The sequence below is a fragment of the Gavialis gangeticus genome, unplaced genomic scaffold (genome assembly GCF_001723915.1).
Source record: "Gavialis gangeticus isolate Ggan-Ray unplaced genomic scaffold, GavGan_comp1, whole genome shotgun sequence".
Classification (NCBI taxonomy): domain Eukaryota; kingdom Metazoa; phylum Chordata; order Crocodylia; family Gavialidae; genus Gavialis; species Gavialis gangeticus.
This window is the reverse complement of record NW_017729033.1, coordinates 15,176,332-15,193,289: the sequence shown is the minus strand read 5'-3', so window position 1 is coordinate 15,193,289 and position 16,958 is coordinate 15,176,332. Positions and strand designations below refer to the sequence as shown.

Genomic DNA, 16,958 nt, shown 5'->3' with positions numbered 1-16,958 from the left:
CTGGATGGGGTAGGGGATGCTGGGGCCAGCAACTGTGTTGGCCCAGCAGCCTTTCCTGGGGGCCTCTGGGAGCTGCAGCTGGACGCAGGGAGCCTGGCTGGCAGCTGGAGCTCCGGCTGGCCAGACTCTGGTTTTGGGCGGCACCTGCTGCTGCCACGTGCACCACCCCGCTTTTTTTCAGCATGGAATTTTTGGCCCCAGGATCACTGTGATGAGACTCACTAATATTTGTAAAGCAATTTGCATTCACTGATATTTGTAAAGCAGAATTTTCTTGGGGGCTTGCCCTGGCCCTTACAGCGAAGTCTCAGAATGTAGATCTAGGAATTACCACAAAGCTCACTACCTCTTATTCCAAGTTCAGAGCACATTTTTGACATTTCTCAGGAACACACACACACACACACACACACACACACACACACACACACACACACACACTCTCTCTCTCTCTCTCTCTCTCTCTCTCTCTCTCTCTCTCTCTCTCTCTCTCTCTTACTTAGGTGTGAGGCACAGCCTGGTGGATGGGAAGCCGCATTAGTTGCAGGGATCTTGGTCCCAGCTACACTTGAGGCATAACCTGAACTGGGAACCCCATCGGTTGTGGGGTTTCTCTACCCCGGCTGCATGTGGCCCCCATGGCTGGGAGCCTGCTTTTTGCCAGTGCAGGGGGAGTCCAGGATCAGGCTCTCCCTGCACTAGCAATGTGCCCCAATTGGATCTACTGCAATCCCACAATCGCGCCTCCTCCCTTGCATGTGTAGCATGGGAGGAGGCACAACTGGGTGAATCACTCATTAGATCCAATCGCATCTTTACCTGCAGGTGTAGAAGGAGCCCCAGTTATGAATTGTGTCATGCTCTGCCACTGTCCACCCAGCCATAAACTTTTATTGAAATTCATGTCAACATCATCTTAAAATATCTGGGGATTATTACACTAAACCTTATAATGTCTTGCATGCTAAGCTGATTTATTACTTAAGTTCTGGAAGGGAAATAGGAAAAGATGGGGTGAAATATTTGGCAAACATACATACTTTTTGTCTCCTTTCAGGGATTGCAGTATGTAATGTGCCAGCAGCATCAGTAGAGGAAACAGCAGATTCGACGATGTGCCACATCCTGAACCTTTACCGGCGAACCACCTGGCTTCACCAGGCTTTGCGAGAAGGCACAAGAGTACAGAGCGTTGAGCAGATTCGGGAAGTTGCTTCAGGAGCAGCCAGGATTCGAGGGGAGACCTTAGGCATTATTGGTTTAGGTATGCTGGCCTTGAGGAGACTCTTGGTTTTTAGTTTATTTCCCCATCATTTTGGTGAATGGTGAAAAACATAAAGTGAAAAGATGGCTCCCTCCATGTAGGCTTTCCCCAAGCCTGCTGACTGAATGCCACCTAGGCTAAATAATAAGAATCGACCACTCCAAAATCTGAGTTTGCTCCCCCCTGGTACTCTCAATTTTTCTCCTCTTAATTTTATTCCATTGCTTCTAATGAGTTCCTATTTTATTTTTCTAAACAATATGTTTTCCTTTAAGGCATTTCTTTCAAATATTTATAGGTAGTTACTTTGTTTTCCTTCTAAATCAATATTCCTGCAAGTCGGTCCCTAACTATTTTTGTTGTTCCCTGAATCCCTTTGAGTTTCTCTGCACCTTCCAGGTATCAAGGTGCCTAGTATCAGGCACACTGGCTTACAGAAAGATACATCAGGAAATATGAACAGAGAAAAGAATATATTTTTCCTATTCCAGCACAGAGTCCTTGTCTATTCAACCTGACGTCACATTAACTTTATTTAATGCCATGTCGCGCTGCATAAATCCTATTTAATTTGCTGTCCTCTGTCACATGTTTGCCTATTTCAAAATAGCTTCTTTCTCCAGATTTCTACCTCCAACTGTTTCTTTAAGTGATCTGGAAGACGTTTCTTACAGTAGCTCAGAACACAAGAATAGCAGCCTGTGGTGCAATTATTTCTTACGTCGTGGTCAGCTGGCTATTTATTCGAATCCATATTCCAGTTGAAATGAGAGGAACAGAAAATGCAAAAAAAAGTGTGAATAGTAAGCCCAACAAACCTAATAAAACCTAACCTAGCCTACCAAACCTAATAAAAGTGTTAGCTTCTTACCTGCTTGAATGTCTCTAAATATATCTTAGGATGTAACAGATGGACAAGGATGCTTGAGATGAATTCATTACTGTCTGTCACAGAACAAGTGAAGAAAAACAAGCAAGACAGTTTTTGCATGAGGTTTATTCAGTCACGCATCTGTCTTATCAAAGGCTTGATTAATAGAGTGTATTTAAAACTGCTGCGGTAGGTAACCACAGGAGTTAATGATGTGATTGGCTGACAGCAGAGCATGCCAGCAGTCAGACTTCAGAAGATGCCTTCACCCGGTGGGACTTAAATGACTCACTCAAACCATATGTACTCCTTCAGTAGCTCCAAGTCTCTTATCTCAATGCTTTGGAAGTTGAAACCAGCCAGTTAATGTCTGGTTACAGTTTGAATTAGGGTATTAAGACACAGAATAGTCTTCACAAACTGACAATCGCAATTAAAATGTGATTTTCAAAAAGTTTGTTAAGCAGCTGCACTCTAAAACCTGCACCTGCAGTGTACACAGAAATTTAGGGAAGCAACTGTGTGCACAGGTTTTTAATAGATACATGCATCTGATGTTTTTGAAAATCAATCCCTTTATTAGGTGTTACATACGTCTTGAAGACACCTGCCTTATTTGCGTTTTGCCGTAGTGTAGTCTTATCCTAGGTGGAGATAAATAGGTCTCTTCTTTGAGGATTGAGTTTTGCAAGCAAATTTGACACACAACTTTGGTTGTTTAACTGCGTTATACTTCCTGATTATTTGTGCGTAGACAATCCGAGTACCAATATGTGTGTCGTGCTGTATGAAGAGCCAGCTTTCTTAAAATAAACACCTTGTGTGCATCGTCTATCAAAAGACTTATAAAATACATATTTAAGAACACACATCTGTTACAGTAATTAGAGACAGTCAGTAACTTTCTCAGTTCTCTCACTTTTGCTGTTGCTGTCACTACTGATATAATCTTCCTGCTGACAAGGAAAACGTTGTAAAATCACATTTTTGTAGACATGAGTGATCAATTTGTGGGTACATATGACAACAGACATAAACTTATAGTGCTAAATGTGCAACACTCAGCACACGTGTCATTTCAGTCTTCCTAAGAAGTCACGGCATGCTCTTACACCCATGAGATTATCCCTGCCCTGCACAGAAGTATAAAAATATTTATTTAACAGTGTATAAAAATTAGGTAATAATCAGGTTGCTTGTCCTGCTGTCTTTTGCGGGAGAGGCAGTTAAATTTTTAATCCCTCAGGTATGTTTTATTCTAACTCAAGCCTTAGTTTCCAGCGAGACAAATCCTCTGTCCTCTCCGGACATTAGGAGAAAGGGCCACTGTCTGCTCTGGCTCCTGTCCAGCACTGCAGCCTGGCTTCTCCCCAGAGCTTGCTCTCCTCTGTTTGGCGTGCATTTCTGGGAGTTTTTAAACTCCTCGGGGATATGCCCTCATTAGAAGGATGCCCCACAGCTGACCGTCCTTAACGGGCCTGACTGCCCCTTCGTCTGGGGACATGTTACCGACCCATCTCAGGTCTGAACACTCCAGACAGTTGGATGAAGACTCTGTCTCACTTCTAACGTACATCATGGCAAGAGATTATCTATCCCTAGGTTTAGACTGAAGCATTATTTATAATCTTGTTTACCAGAATTTTGTCCTTAGCTCGTGTCCTAGAGAAGAAACCCCTTACCAACCGGTGCCATTTTCAATCCTTTGTGGTTTTGCCTCTGTATTTACTGAAATGGGTTGACATCAGCACAGCTGAATTATGAAAAGGCTGCCATAAAAAAAATGTTGTGCATATAAAATGAATGAATCCCAATGTCGTCTGTTAAATCCTGATGGATTATCTCTTTGCATCTCCAGAATGCCTCTAGTTTAGTTTTCTCCTTTCTTACTGCCAGAATACATTTGTCAAAGTTCACCCCATGCTGCAGGCTCCGCTCTCCTCTTCTTGTCTTAACCTTAACAGCACCACCATAATTGTGCTGTTTAAATAACGCCGCTTGCCTGGCATGCTACCTATGCCCACAGCTTCTTCACGTCTCTGTTTCTCATAAGAAATTCCCTCCTTATTCCTTATCTCCCAGGCACACTGTGGATAAGGTCTGAACAGTCTTTCTTCTTTACTCACTTCCACACCCATTTGTCTGGCTAAGTTACATGACTCACTGGCTTCTTCATTTCCTTCATCCACTCTTCTGCCTCTTTCATGGAAACTCTCGGCACCTCACTTGCTCTGCCTTGCCTGCTCCTGTTTCTCCCTCGCCGCCTTTAAAGTCATTTCTTCCATGTAGCTTAGCCTTTTCCTCTTCCCACCCTGTGCCTGTAGCAAGGACAAGAATGAGGGAAGTAAAACAATCAAAGTACATGCTCCATAATACCACTTTTCTCCTTCACTTGCTTCTCTTACATGCTGTTCTTCCTCTGCTCTGCTAGTTCTTTAGACTTCATTCCTCCGGCAGCGCCTTTGTTTGAACCTGTCTTTAGGAAGTGAAGAATATCTGAGCACTACATAAATGATACAGATATCAGGGCACCAGTGCCGTGTATTCCAAGGGATAGGTACCCATTTTTTATGAGGTATTCAGCCTCATCTTCATAGTTTCATAGTTGGTAGGGTCAGAGAGGACCTGAGCAGATCATCAAGTCCGACCCCCTGCCGTGGCAGAAAAGAGTACTGGGGTCAAACGACCTCAGCAAGGTGTTCATCTAGCCTCCTCTTATAGACCCCCAGAGTAGGAGCCAGCACCACTTCTCTTGGAAGTTGGTTCCGGATCTTAGCAGCCCTGACTGTGAAGTAGCGCCTCCTGGTATCTAGCCTAAATCTGCCCTCTGCCAGCTTGTGACCATTATTCCTGGTCACTCCTGGCAGTGCTCGGGGGAACAGGGACTCCCCCGATGCCTGCTGATCCCCCCTGACTAGTTTATAACAGGCCACTAGATCCCCCCTCAGCCTTCTCTTGTGGAGGCTGAACAGGTTCAGGTCCCGTAGCCTCTCCTCGTAGGGCCTGCCCTGCTGCCCCCTCATCATGCGAGTGGCCCTCCTCTGGACCCTCTCCATGCTGTCCACATCTCTCTTGACGTGCGGCGCCCAGAACTGGACGCAGTTCTTCAGCTGCGGCCTGACCAGTGCCGCGTAGAGGGGGAGGATCACCTCCTTGGACCTGCTCGAGATGCATCTGTGGATGCATGACAAGGTGCGGTTGGCCTTCCTGACCATGTCCCCACATTGGCGGCCCATGTTCATTTTGGTATCAATGATGACTCCAAGATCCTTTTCTGCCTCTGCACTGATGAGAAGGGAGTTCCCCAGCCTGTAGATATGGTGCTGGTTCTTCCCCCCCAGGTGCAGCACCCTGCACTTGTCAGTGTTGAATCCCATCCTATTCCCATCCGCCCACCCCTGTAACCTGTCTAGGTCCTATTGCAGCCTATTCCTCCCTTCTAGCATCTTGAATGATAGCAACAAGGTCTGCATCCAGAAAAACAAGCTACAGCCTCCTGGCCTGGTGCAGATGGTAAAAGGCATTTAGATTTTTATGAGTAGGAGCTGATAGACAGAAAACCAATCTGGTTACTGCTGCAACGATTATTCACAGTAATTGCTGTGAAATCACCCTCTGGTTGCATACTCTGGTGAGTAATAGCTGATGCATTTCCTCAGTCAAAAGGGATAATGTTACTTCTGCCTGCATCCCTCTGTCTGCCCTCATCACCTCACTCTTGTCTGGGTTCACTGTTGTTTAGCTTACTTCCATCAGTGCCCTGTCTCAAATGAGCTCCATTGTCTAAGATGAACAAGATCAAGATGCATAATCGAGCATTAAAATACTGAAAACCCTGCAGCTGTTCATAATGCTCTTGCTAGCCCATATGAATGAGAGAGGTGAAAGAATTGCACTCCATGAGATGCCAGCCTTGAGAGTCCTCTGCAGTCACCCATTGCCATTGATCAGACAAGAAATAAAGCCAGGATAGATTCTTTCAATCCCACTAAAGTGTGCAGGCAAGTCAGCAACATCCCATGATCAATGGTATGAAATGCATTTTATAGAATTTATAATACCATTAAGGCCCCCTGATCTTCACCCATGGCCAGGAAAAGGTCTTTGACCAACACAACCAGTGTCGCATCTGTGCTCAAGCTAGGTCTACATCCAAATTGATGAGGATTAGGAAATTCAGAGGCATCTATGTCTTAGTAGAGTTCTGTTCAGTTCAGTGACAGAAAGTATTTGAATACAAATAAAGCAACAGGTAACATAGTCAAGGAGAGCCTCTTTGTGATTCCTGCACACTTAGGATCGTAGAAAAGTAGGGCTGGAGGAGACCACACAAACTCATTTACTCCAGCTCCCTACTCAAGACAGGATTATTGCTCACTAAACTACCCCAGCCAAGTATCTGTCCAACCTGCTCTTGAACACTTCCAAGGATGGAGATTCCACAATTTCTTTAGGCAGCCTGTTCCAATGCTTGACCACCCCCATAGCCAGAAAGTTCACTCTAATCTCCAACCTAAATTTCCTCTGCTACAGCTTGAAGCCATTATTTCTGGTCCTGTCCCCTATGGCCACAGAGAAAAGACTCTTTCATTCCTCTTTTGATAGCCCTTCAGGTATTTGAAAGCTGTTATCTAACCCTCCCTCGGTTTTCTCTTTTGCAAACTAAACCAGCCTAGTTCTTTCAGCCTTTCTTCTTAGGTCTTGCCTTCCGGGCCCCTAATCATTTTTGTCTCTCTCTGCTAAACTCCTTCCTGTCTGTTCATACCCTTTTTGAAGCAGGGGACCCAAAATTGGACACACAATGCCGCAAAAATTAAATGATAAAAATGGCAAAAAAGCACCGAGGCGGTATGTTCAGGAATGTGAGTGGGACTGGAACTGCAGAGTTGGGCATATTAAAAAAGGAGCCCAGGCTTCACAGACCTACCTACCCTGGAAATGCTAGAGGAATTTTGCTTGATCTCTATGCAATTTTCAGTTTTTCATAGTTTCTAAAAGAAGTCTCTGTTATCTTGTTCTGCTATTCTGCAGTAGTCTAAACCATATATATAATATATTCTGTGTATGTCCCTCATTTGCACAAACAGGAAGTTCATTTTAATATATGCAATTTTATTTTTTTCCTCTTTGTTGAAAGCATATAAATCCTGTCATTGCTCCTAGGAATTATACAGGTTTATGGTACAGGATATAGCCTGGAGTCTTGTCCATGGTATGATTCGGTTATTAACAAAATGCTGGCATATGTTTTGAACTAGCCCTAGTGGGGATGTCCCTAAGTAGACTTTTCAGGCTAAGAAAGCAAGCTATGGCACTGTGCTGTATCTCAGGCAGTAATTTGAAAAGAAAACTAGCAGGTTTATGAGTCAGCCAACTTTTTGGATAAGGGGTATTACTAAATACAGCCATTAGTTACAGCAAATGTTTCTGTCATTAAATAAATCATTACAGGACAATTTCTGCCCACAGATATATACATGTGGTTCACAGTAATTTCAGTGGGCGACTTCATGCATGCATTAGAGACCTCTAATGTATTGGCCCTGTGCATCGACATTGGTTGTAAGGAACAGAAAGGCTCAGTTTCATCTGACCAATGTATTGCAATATATATAACTGTAATGGAAACCTTGGGACTAGTGCTTTAAGGAGAGCTCAGAGAGCTTTGGACAGGGTGTTGAATGTGCAAATGAACATATAATAAAATTTGTTTTCTACGAAATCACTCTTTACAAACTGTGGTGTCTTGAACTATGCATCTCCTGCATTTTGCAAATTCCTAATACTTTAGCTGCATTAAAAGCTGGCTATTTTTTCCAGTTCTCTGTTTATGAAAACAGGTCCTCAAAAGCCAACAACTATCATACAAAGCCTTTTATTTCAGTAAGTTTTGAAGAGTGTCTCTTAAGTAGATGTCCCCAGGGAAAAGCAGACATTTCCAATTAGATTGACTGACTGCTTAATATTCCAAGTGTATCCGTCACCAGGCACTCCAGAATGATTGTGTTCAGGTTAAATGATCAACAAAAGACTTCTTGAATTTATTCAAAAAGAAACTGCAAAGCATAGGGAAATCCCTTAAAACACAATTGGGAAGACATGGGATTTCCCTATGTTATTCTGTTGCTTTTTGAATAAACACAGATGTTACAAAAGAAAACCTTCTGTTGATTTTCTTTTTTGTAAGCAAAGCCATAGCCATTCTGGTGATAGTAACTCTGAGACTTTTGAACTATCTTTAAATCTCAAGCTTTACCCAAGCCACCTGAAATCTGGGGTATGAAGTACAACTTTCTATTCTCTAAAAAAGAAATAAAACAACTTCTTCAAAACATCCTCATTCCCTTTATTTCTTTACTTACCTTATTTTTTTCACATACCACACTCATCTTTTCGCTGAAAATAAGTGGTTGAAAATTGGAGTTTGTATCTTAAATGAAGAAACTGATTCTGAACAGTTCAGTGAAAAGGAAAAAATCGTTTTTTTCTTCATTCTGCCTTCCCAAAGCAAGGCGCATGTCTTATTTGGGGCCATGGGATATGTGAAATACAGTCTACTAAAATCCGTGTTTTATTCATGGTGGCCAAAAGTGAGATACCCACGTACACATGAAAGCTGGGATCCCAATTCTGAACGCAAGCTAAAAAAGTACCCTGACAATAAGGAAAGGAAACTGAAGAGGAGCAAAAGGAACAGAAGGGGAGATTGCACGGGTCAGATTAGGGACCAGGTCTAGAACAGGGATTGCTTTTTTTGTCTATGGTGCTTAGCCCCATGGGGCTGTAGCCATCCAACTATTAAACCATAACACCATGACAGGTGCTCAGCAAGATGTATGGCATGATGGAGTCAATTTGTTTGTGGTTTAGGTAAATGAGTAAGGAGCAAACTGAAGAGTGAAATGGAAGGATTTTGCAGGCATTACAGAATTAATCAGTCTTGAAGAGGATTTAAAACAGAAACACAGACCGGTTCCAAGTGGGCATTTCCTAGTTAAGAGGCTAGTTTTGCTGCAAAAAGTTTTATGACTAGAGCTGAAAACAAAAAAGCAACTGCCGGCAGCCATCACTGGGATGTGAAAGCAATAGTTTTGAAGTAATTGGCCACGTTCACATGAGCAGGAGTGTGTGTTTGCAGCAGCACAAATAGTAGCGGCACAAATTTGTTCTGCTAATTTGTGCTGCGGTGCATGCCCCTGCTGGTGCAGCTTGCAGCAGGACACATTGTCCCACTGCTCCACGTGCTGCAGGGGAAGGATTGGCTGGGGCACAGGGTGTGTTAGTGTAGGGCTAGCTGGTAGGCATATGGAGCGAGCGGCACATGGAGACAAGGGAGCAGGCTTGCACCACTTTATTTTTTTGCGAGGGGGGGTTGCATTTTTATTTTTTCAGGAAGGTTCTTTTTTTTTGCTACCAGAAAGTCCCAATAGCAAATTTTGCCCCAGCACTGCAAATTAGCTGCGGGGTACATGTTTTAATATGCAACACGTGCAGTTTATGGCGCTACAAAGAGGTTTGCGGCACCACAAACCATACGTACCTGCACATCAGGATGCAGCCATTGTGTTCTTGTAGCGTGCTCTGAAACATGGCATATTTCAAAACAGAGGGATCTTAAAAAATATATATTTTTTATAAAATAAAATTGCAAACATACATTTCATAGCTTCTTATTAAAGGCAGCTGGACGCACATTGGCAAAAATAGGAAGTTGGCAGGAAGCAGTTATGAATATCATTATTTTATCATCTGAAGGTCCAGCATCACCTGTTAGGCAAATCTAGATTATTGCAGGCCCTGTACACACCATCTTTTGGCGTTACAGTTCTTCAGTTTCTTTTTTTGCAGGGGGAGGGAGGGGGGAAAGGGTATAGGCCTTTTGATCACCAGTAGCATGATATAACTCTTAAATATAACGTTATAAACCAAATGAGGATGGGTCACAAATGTTTCTTTTTTCTCTTCTGTGTTGTTCCATGTAAAGTTCCTAGTCCTGCAAGAATGTTTTGCAATGATAATTGTACAAGAAAAAGCTATTTTACATCAGCGGCATTCCTTTTTCTTTGTGCGTCTGTGATTGCTCTAGGACGTGTTGGACAAGCAGTGGCATTACGTGCAAAAGCCTTTGGCTTTAGTGTCATTTTTTATGACCCATACCTCTCAGATGGCATTGAACGTGCTCTTGGACTGCAGCGGGTGAGCACTTTACAGGATCTGCTATTTCACAGTGACTGTGTAACCCTACACTGCAACTTGAATGAACACAATCATCATCTTATTAATGACTTCACCATAAAACAGGTAACTATGCAATATGTATCCCTCCAGATTGATTTGGTTTTATTCTCACTGACTTTCTGCATACTAAAGAGTTTCTCAGTGTAAACATGCAAATTCAGTTCTTAAATACATTTTTTTCTTCCCTTTGGTATTTCACTGCTTATTAAGTAAGTTTATATTGGTTAGGAAAGAAATGGTATTGTTGCTTTTTTCATTATACTTGCTAACTTCTCTTTTGTAGAAATAATGTTATCTACTAACTGGTGTGAAGATTCAGTTACTTAATTTATCTGTGTTTATTTAAGAGCACTTCTATGAGATCTGCAGATAGACACTTCCTCTTTCTACTCTTTTTACTAATAACAAAACTTGCCTTTCACTTTTATACTTCAGTTTAGAGGTTTTCTTTATACCTAACTTCAGCCTTGTAACTAACTGGTGCCCCCCTGTGTTCAGTCCTAATTCTTACAAAATGTTTCACTGATTAATTGGTCACAATACAGTATTAGGTTATTTGGATTATGCATAAATGGATTTGACTTTTGACTGAATCTTTCCAAAACTAATTAATAATAAATAAGGTGTTCAAAGCATAGATACTAAATAACTGTTCCATTGTCAAGTTACTCAGTAGGCAATATTTTTCTTTCATTAAAATTCTGTTTTCTGATGCAAAACTTGGGGTGTATGAAGTGGATATATATTAGAAACTGTAGGTGTTGAAATGCAAAAATGTATTGTATGGTAAAATAATCCTAACTGAATCATACTCACACATTTTTTTTAAATTTGAATGCTGTTAATAAATATACTATATGCATTTATTTATATATGAGGTTTATCTCTGTTGAACCAAAATAGTAACTGCTTGGCTTCTGCAAAATACTAAGCATCTGTTATGCCTACTAATATCACTGGGACTTCAGTAGGAGTTGAAGATGCTCCACATACTATATAGTAAGTCCTTGTTCAGATGTAAATAAGAAGTAACAATATATGTCCTGACTGGACACTTGGGTCTGTGTAGACCAATCTGAGATGATGATCAAGGCCCATTTTTAAAATCTTAATATGCTTGTTAATTCAGAGGATAAGTCAGAAAGAAAGTTGACCTCTGTTATTTTCCATGTTCTTGTACCATCAGCTTGTACATCATATTTATTTTTCCATGATGTGATTATATAACACTGGGTAGAATAGTCTTGATTTGTTAAGCACCTCTGTTTGGGGGGATCCCTGCATCCAGATAGACCCTTTCTGAAGTCAGCTGGGATTCCTGCGAGGTCAGCAGAGTTTCTGTCTTCCACTGAATTGTGGGATTGGGGCCTTTGTGTGCCTTTTATAATGGGAATTATCTGAGCTGAGGTGGAAAAAGGAGGATGTACAGTGAAGAAGTGCTAGTGTGTTAGGCAGAGGAGCAAAGGATATACACTCAATTTTTAGGTGAATCTGAAAGTCAAAATTAACTTTAAAAATCTATGAAATGTCTAAGGCAGAAAAGGTTCTTTGGGTGAAGCTGATACCTTTTATCAGAACAACTTAAATAGTTGGAAAAAATATTCTTAGCAAGCTTTCAGATTTAAAACCCTTTGTCAGGCTGAGGAAGCATCTGCAGCTGGGGTGTGTGTGTGTGCTTTTCCTGGGTGGAAGAGCACACACGATCCAGGAAGAGCACACACCAGCTGCAGATGCTTCCTCTGACTGACGAAGGGTTTTTAAACCCGAAAGCTTGCTAAGAAAAATTTTTCCAACTATTTAAGTTGTTCTGATAAAAGGTATTGGATTCACCCAAAGAACCTTGTCTGCCTATGTCCTTAGAGCAACACAGCTACCACCTGCACCCCTATAAAATGTCTAATGCATTTATATTGTTACTTAGTGAAAATTAAAATAAAATGTTAGCTGTTTTTTACTTCAGATAAAAATAGAACTTTGGAGGGAATTCATGAACAAATGTTAATTAACCTTTGTTCTAATAGGTGACATGCAAATAAATTTCAAAGCAGTACAAATGTAAAAGCACATCATTTCTAACATGCATGGTCTCTCTCAAGCTGTCTAGTGACACAGACAAAATGCTTTCAAATATCACGTTAAAAATATCAAACTGGCCAACATTTCATGTTTATCTATGCTCAACCAGGCCAATAGTGCTTGTATAATAAATCATGCTACTTTGCCCAGTGTTGTGTGTTCAAATAACAAAAGTTTTCATATCCATATGTGCAAAGAGGTAAAATGAATCTCATTTCATTAAAAGGCCCAACCAGAATTTCATGTGGAGTTTTAAACTCAGCATCCTTGAAACCTCTTTGAAAACTATGGGGGCAGACGTCTCTTTTCATGGCTTTTCCTCTAAGTTTTGGTGTACTGCCCAGCAAATACGTTTCACCTTCTTGACCCTGTATAGTTCAGGTGGATTTTGTTCTACACTGCCCAAGAAAATGGGTGCTCAGTATTTTTTTCCAGGATCAAAAGTCCTCTTTTGATGTCCAATTCTCTTCAGATTTGAAAAGAAGATACTGTATTTAAATAAAATGCATATTGTATAAAAACAGCAGATGCACAGGATTAACTTAGCTGAATCAGAGTAGCAATCAATCAGCAGTATTAGCTCTGACATTCTCTTTCAAGCTCCCAGCCACTGTAAAGAGTCATTTTGAAGCTGCATCCCTGCTGCGACTCATGCAATTCACTTGCTTCAGAATGCAGTTATGTATCCATATTCTGTTTAATTTGGGCTTGTTTTACTACTAAGATTTACAACTGTATAAATAGCATTGAAGATGAAAAGTCAACGAGGGCTATTCTGGCTGGACGAGGGATTTGAAAGTGTTTTCTATTATTAAAATTCCCAGTCCCTTAGCAGGATATAGAAGTGTGCTAGACTGTATTTAAGGCCAAATGCTGCCCTTTACTTATGCTCGTGTTGAAGTGGGTAGTTCCCTGAACTGAAGGGTATGTCTACCTAGCAAACTGAAACTGTAGTTAGTAGCATGGATGAACACACCTGAGCTAGCTTTCTTCTGACCAGCATAGATAATAATAGTGATTTTAGAAGTACAAGCTTCAGCTTGAATGTAGGACTTGTGCTGTGATTGGCAGCCTGGGCTGAAGCCTCCTGCACCGTGTCTTCACTACTCTTGTTTCCAGGCTAAATGGTTAACATGCTTACTCGGGCTGCCACCAGTCTTCTGTTTTTCTGTGAAGACTTAAGGGTACATGCCTCTGCAGGGCAAAGGCTCTTTGGGTGGAGAGAGAAAAAAAAAATGGAAATTAGAACAGCGGGTTGGCCAAAGCAATACATAGATTTTTGTAACAATGTAACTAGATGCATGTAAACCATAATTGCTTCCTGTTTCCGACCATCCTGCCAGAGGATAGATTCATGCTAGGGGATTCCTTTTCTAGGTCGTTCTCTAGTTATACAGGAACTTAGCATTTCTGCCCCCCAAGTTTTAGTTGTGTAAGAGCAACTAATTATATAATAAGGGATTTTTTTCCCCCTTGTAGACAAAGATGCCAGTTTTCTGAATAAGTTACAGGAGTTCATTTGATGTTCAGAGACCTCCTTTTTGTTGTAGTGATCAGACCTTGGTCGCCTGTCCTTACTGTGGCTGTCATCCCAGAAACACTTACGTGCATGCTTGTCTTCATGCATGGGAATGTTTGCAGGGTCCTGGCTTATATGCGAGATGTGTGCTAAAGATATTTAGGCATTGGTGTTTATTAGGATCGAACAGGATCTTGAGGTGTGTGTTCTTACTGTCCTTCTCGCTGAAATTGGTGCATTGGCTTTATGTTCTAGATGTAGCATGACAAATGTTTCATAGCTGAAACTGGTTGAGGAGGCTTACAATTCTGATCTGAGCAGTGCACAGCAAAACCTCTGTAAGGCTTGCCAGCCCATGCCTCTTAACTGAGTAATACAGGGGGGGTTCCCTATATGTTGTCTGAAAAATCATTTGGGAGAGGGGGCAGAAGGGAGCCAAAGTAAATGGAAAACTTCAATTTACTACATCTTGCTAACAAAACAGAAGTCTGGAAACCTCCAAAAAATGCATTTTTGGAAGTTGCTTGTTCATTCATTCATGTAAAAGTGTTAAATCCAGAAAACGTGATTTTCTTTAGAAACATATGCTATTGCTTCTGCCGTATTCAATTCCACAGTGAAATAAAAAAGGGAATAAAATGATGTCTCGTTTGCACATGCATGTTTGCATCATTTGATCCTGTTACTATACAACATATGAAGTATTGGTCCTCTTATACACAGCCCTGCTTGTAAAGAAAAAACAAAAGGTTATAAGTGCTCTGAAACAGTATTTTGCTTTTGAAGCATCAGATTTTTGTGGTACTTTCCAATGGAAGACAAAGAGAACTGATGATAGGTTAATCCAGTTGAATAGTCTTTGTTGTAACAGATGCTTCCTTTGAGTAAATAATAATGCCACAACAGTTTTATTTCATTTATTTTTATTTCATCATTCTTGTTTTTAACTTTCCCTAGATGAGACAAGGGGCTTTCCTGGTCAACACAGCTCGAGGTGGGTTAGTAGACGAAAAAGCACTTGCACAGGCCCTGAAGGAAGGAAGGATACGAGGGGCAGCCTTAGATGTACATGAGTCAGAACCATTCAGGTGCTTTTCCTTTTCTTTTCTTTTTCTTTTTGTTCACTTCCTTATTTTTAAGTATTAGTGCATGTTGTGACCAACAGCAATGAAGTCAATAAGCTTTCCCTCTACCTACTAGCTGAGCCTTCCATATTAAACCAGTATGAATCTGTGCACCTCTGGATTAATGTGGGTGAAACTTTGGCGTGTTAGCAGGTGAAAATGGGGGGGGGAAGTACATTTGAAGGTTAAAAACAAGAGTCTAGTAGGTGCAGTATGTTTCTCTCTGCCAAAGACCCAAGTTCAAATCCTAGGCATAATCTTGTGCCACGTGGCCTGGAAATGAGTATGTTCATCTCCTGTCATTGATTGGCTCCAGAAAACCCTACTCAGTGCACAAAAAGACCCTTCAGGAAAGCAGGGGACAAGATCTTGTGGGGAAAACTGCCCTTTTCTGAAGCATCTAGGTACAACTTGCAACACCTCGATGCTTAGGCTGCATATCTGCCTCCAGATCCCTTCTCCTGGGAGCTTGTGAAGCTCAAGCCACAAGCAAAGTCTTAGAAGTTGAGTTTGTGGAGCTGAGAAGGGTGATCCCAGTTCAGACTTTTTATGTTTTGCTTTGGTTTTTTGTTTCTTTCTTTGTTTTGAAAGGAAAGGAATAGCTCTCCTGCCTTTAGCAGACCCGGTGGCACTATATTTAGTGTGCTGAATGTCACCAGGAAGGGCACCCGCCTAGACACAAATGTAGCACTCCAATAAGGAGGTTTGGTGGTATGTCGCAAACACAGAAAATGCCAGTGCAGTGTGTCCCTGAGTCCTGAGCCTGTCTTTGTTAGAGTTACCAGTGTGGATGAGTATGGACTAGTAATCGTATTTGTTGAGCGTTGTTCAGTTGCTCAGTCAAGGCAGGAAGGAGCCTGCATTTCGCATTAGATTATCTAAACGACAACAATCCACACACCTCTTTGAAGAGGAACAGATTCAGGACTTTTGAGACTAGGTCACAGCAGCATCTGAAGTAAGAGCACTCCTGCATCAGCTGAGAAAAGGAGCCTTTTGGAAAAGGGGTGGAAATCCTGCAAACATGTCCCACCAAAAGGTCTTTATTCTCACCCTGCATTTGTTGGGTTTTTTGTAATGGATGTCATTTTTCTACTGAAGTTTAAAACTGAGGTCCTGGCTAGAACTGCATGGAGAATTCATAGACTCTTAGGCCTGGAGGAAATACTCTGATTATACACAGGCCATAGATATTTTTCATGAAGGAAGATTGAAGCAGGTCTTCCAGAAAAGTATGTAATCTTATTTTAAAGCCTCCAAGGATGGCAATCCACCACCTCCACTGATAAGCTGTTCCAATGTTTAATTAACTTCACTGCTAAAAAAGCTGTATTTATCTCAGAGTTGAATTTGTCTAGTTTCAACTTCCAGCCATGATGTTTTACCTCTGTCGTCAATGTTGAAAAGCCATCCACTGTCTGATAGCTTTTCTATCTGAAGTATCTTTACAACAGTGCAGACCAAGGATGAGGACACAAATATATTTTAGCTCCTTTGGGGAAAAGGAGCTGCTGCTCAGGAGTGGGCGGCAGCTATTATGATCTAATTGTTCAGTCTGCAAGATCCTGTAGTAATACAAGTGATACAAATCACCCTAAGGTTGACCCTGAATGAGGTGGGGTTAAAGTTGAAGTGGTTTTGCTAAACTTGCAAGACTTAGATCCTAACAGCTTGGATCAATATTAAAAGATATTGATACAGTTGTTACATCTGTCTGTACCCAAAGCAATATTCAAGGGCTGGAAAAAGAAGTGAGAACTTGGAGAGACCACTTGCAGGCAGGTTTCTGAAAAGTTTGGAATCAATTTTTTCCCTTAAAATGATTTGATATTCATAGATTTCATAGACATTAGGGCTGGAAGGGAC

General features: G+C 41.4%; 1 protein-coding gene across 8 annotated transcripts in view; it reads left to right on the top strand.

Annotated features, from left to right (window-relative positions):
* Nucleotides 1-16,958, top strand: part of CTBP1 (C-terminal binding protein 1) — a 364,798-nt gene that overhangs the window by 334,308 nt on the left and 13,532 nt on the right. For all 8 annotated transcript variants that reach the window (XM_019525924.1, XM_019525923.1, XM_019525930.1 and 5 more), the window contains 3 exons: nt 1,058-1,264; nt 10,222-10,436; nt 14,926-15,056. In XM_019525924.1, the coding sequence (XP_019381469.1) occupies nt 1,058-1,264; nt 10,222-10,436; nt 14,926-15,056 (553 nt within the window). The remainder of the gene's footprint in view (nt 1-1,057; nt 1,265-10,221; nt 10,437-14,925; nt 15,057-16,958) is intronic.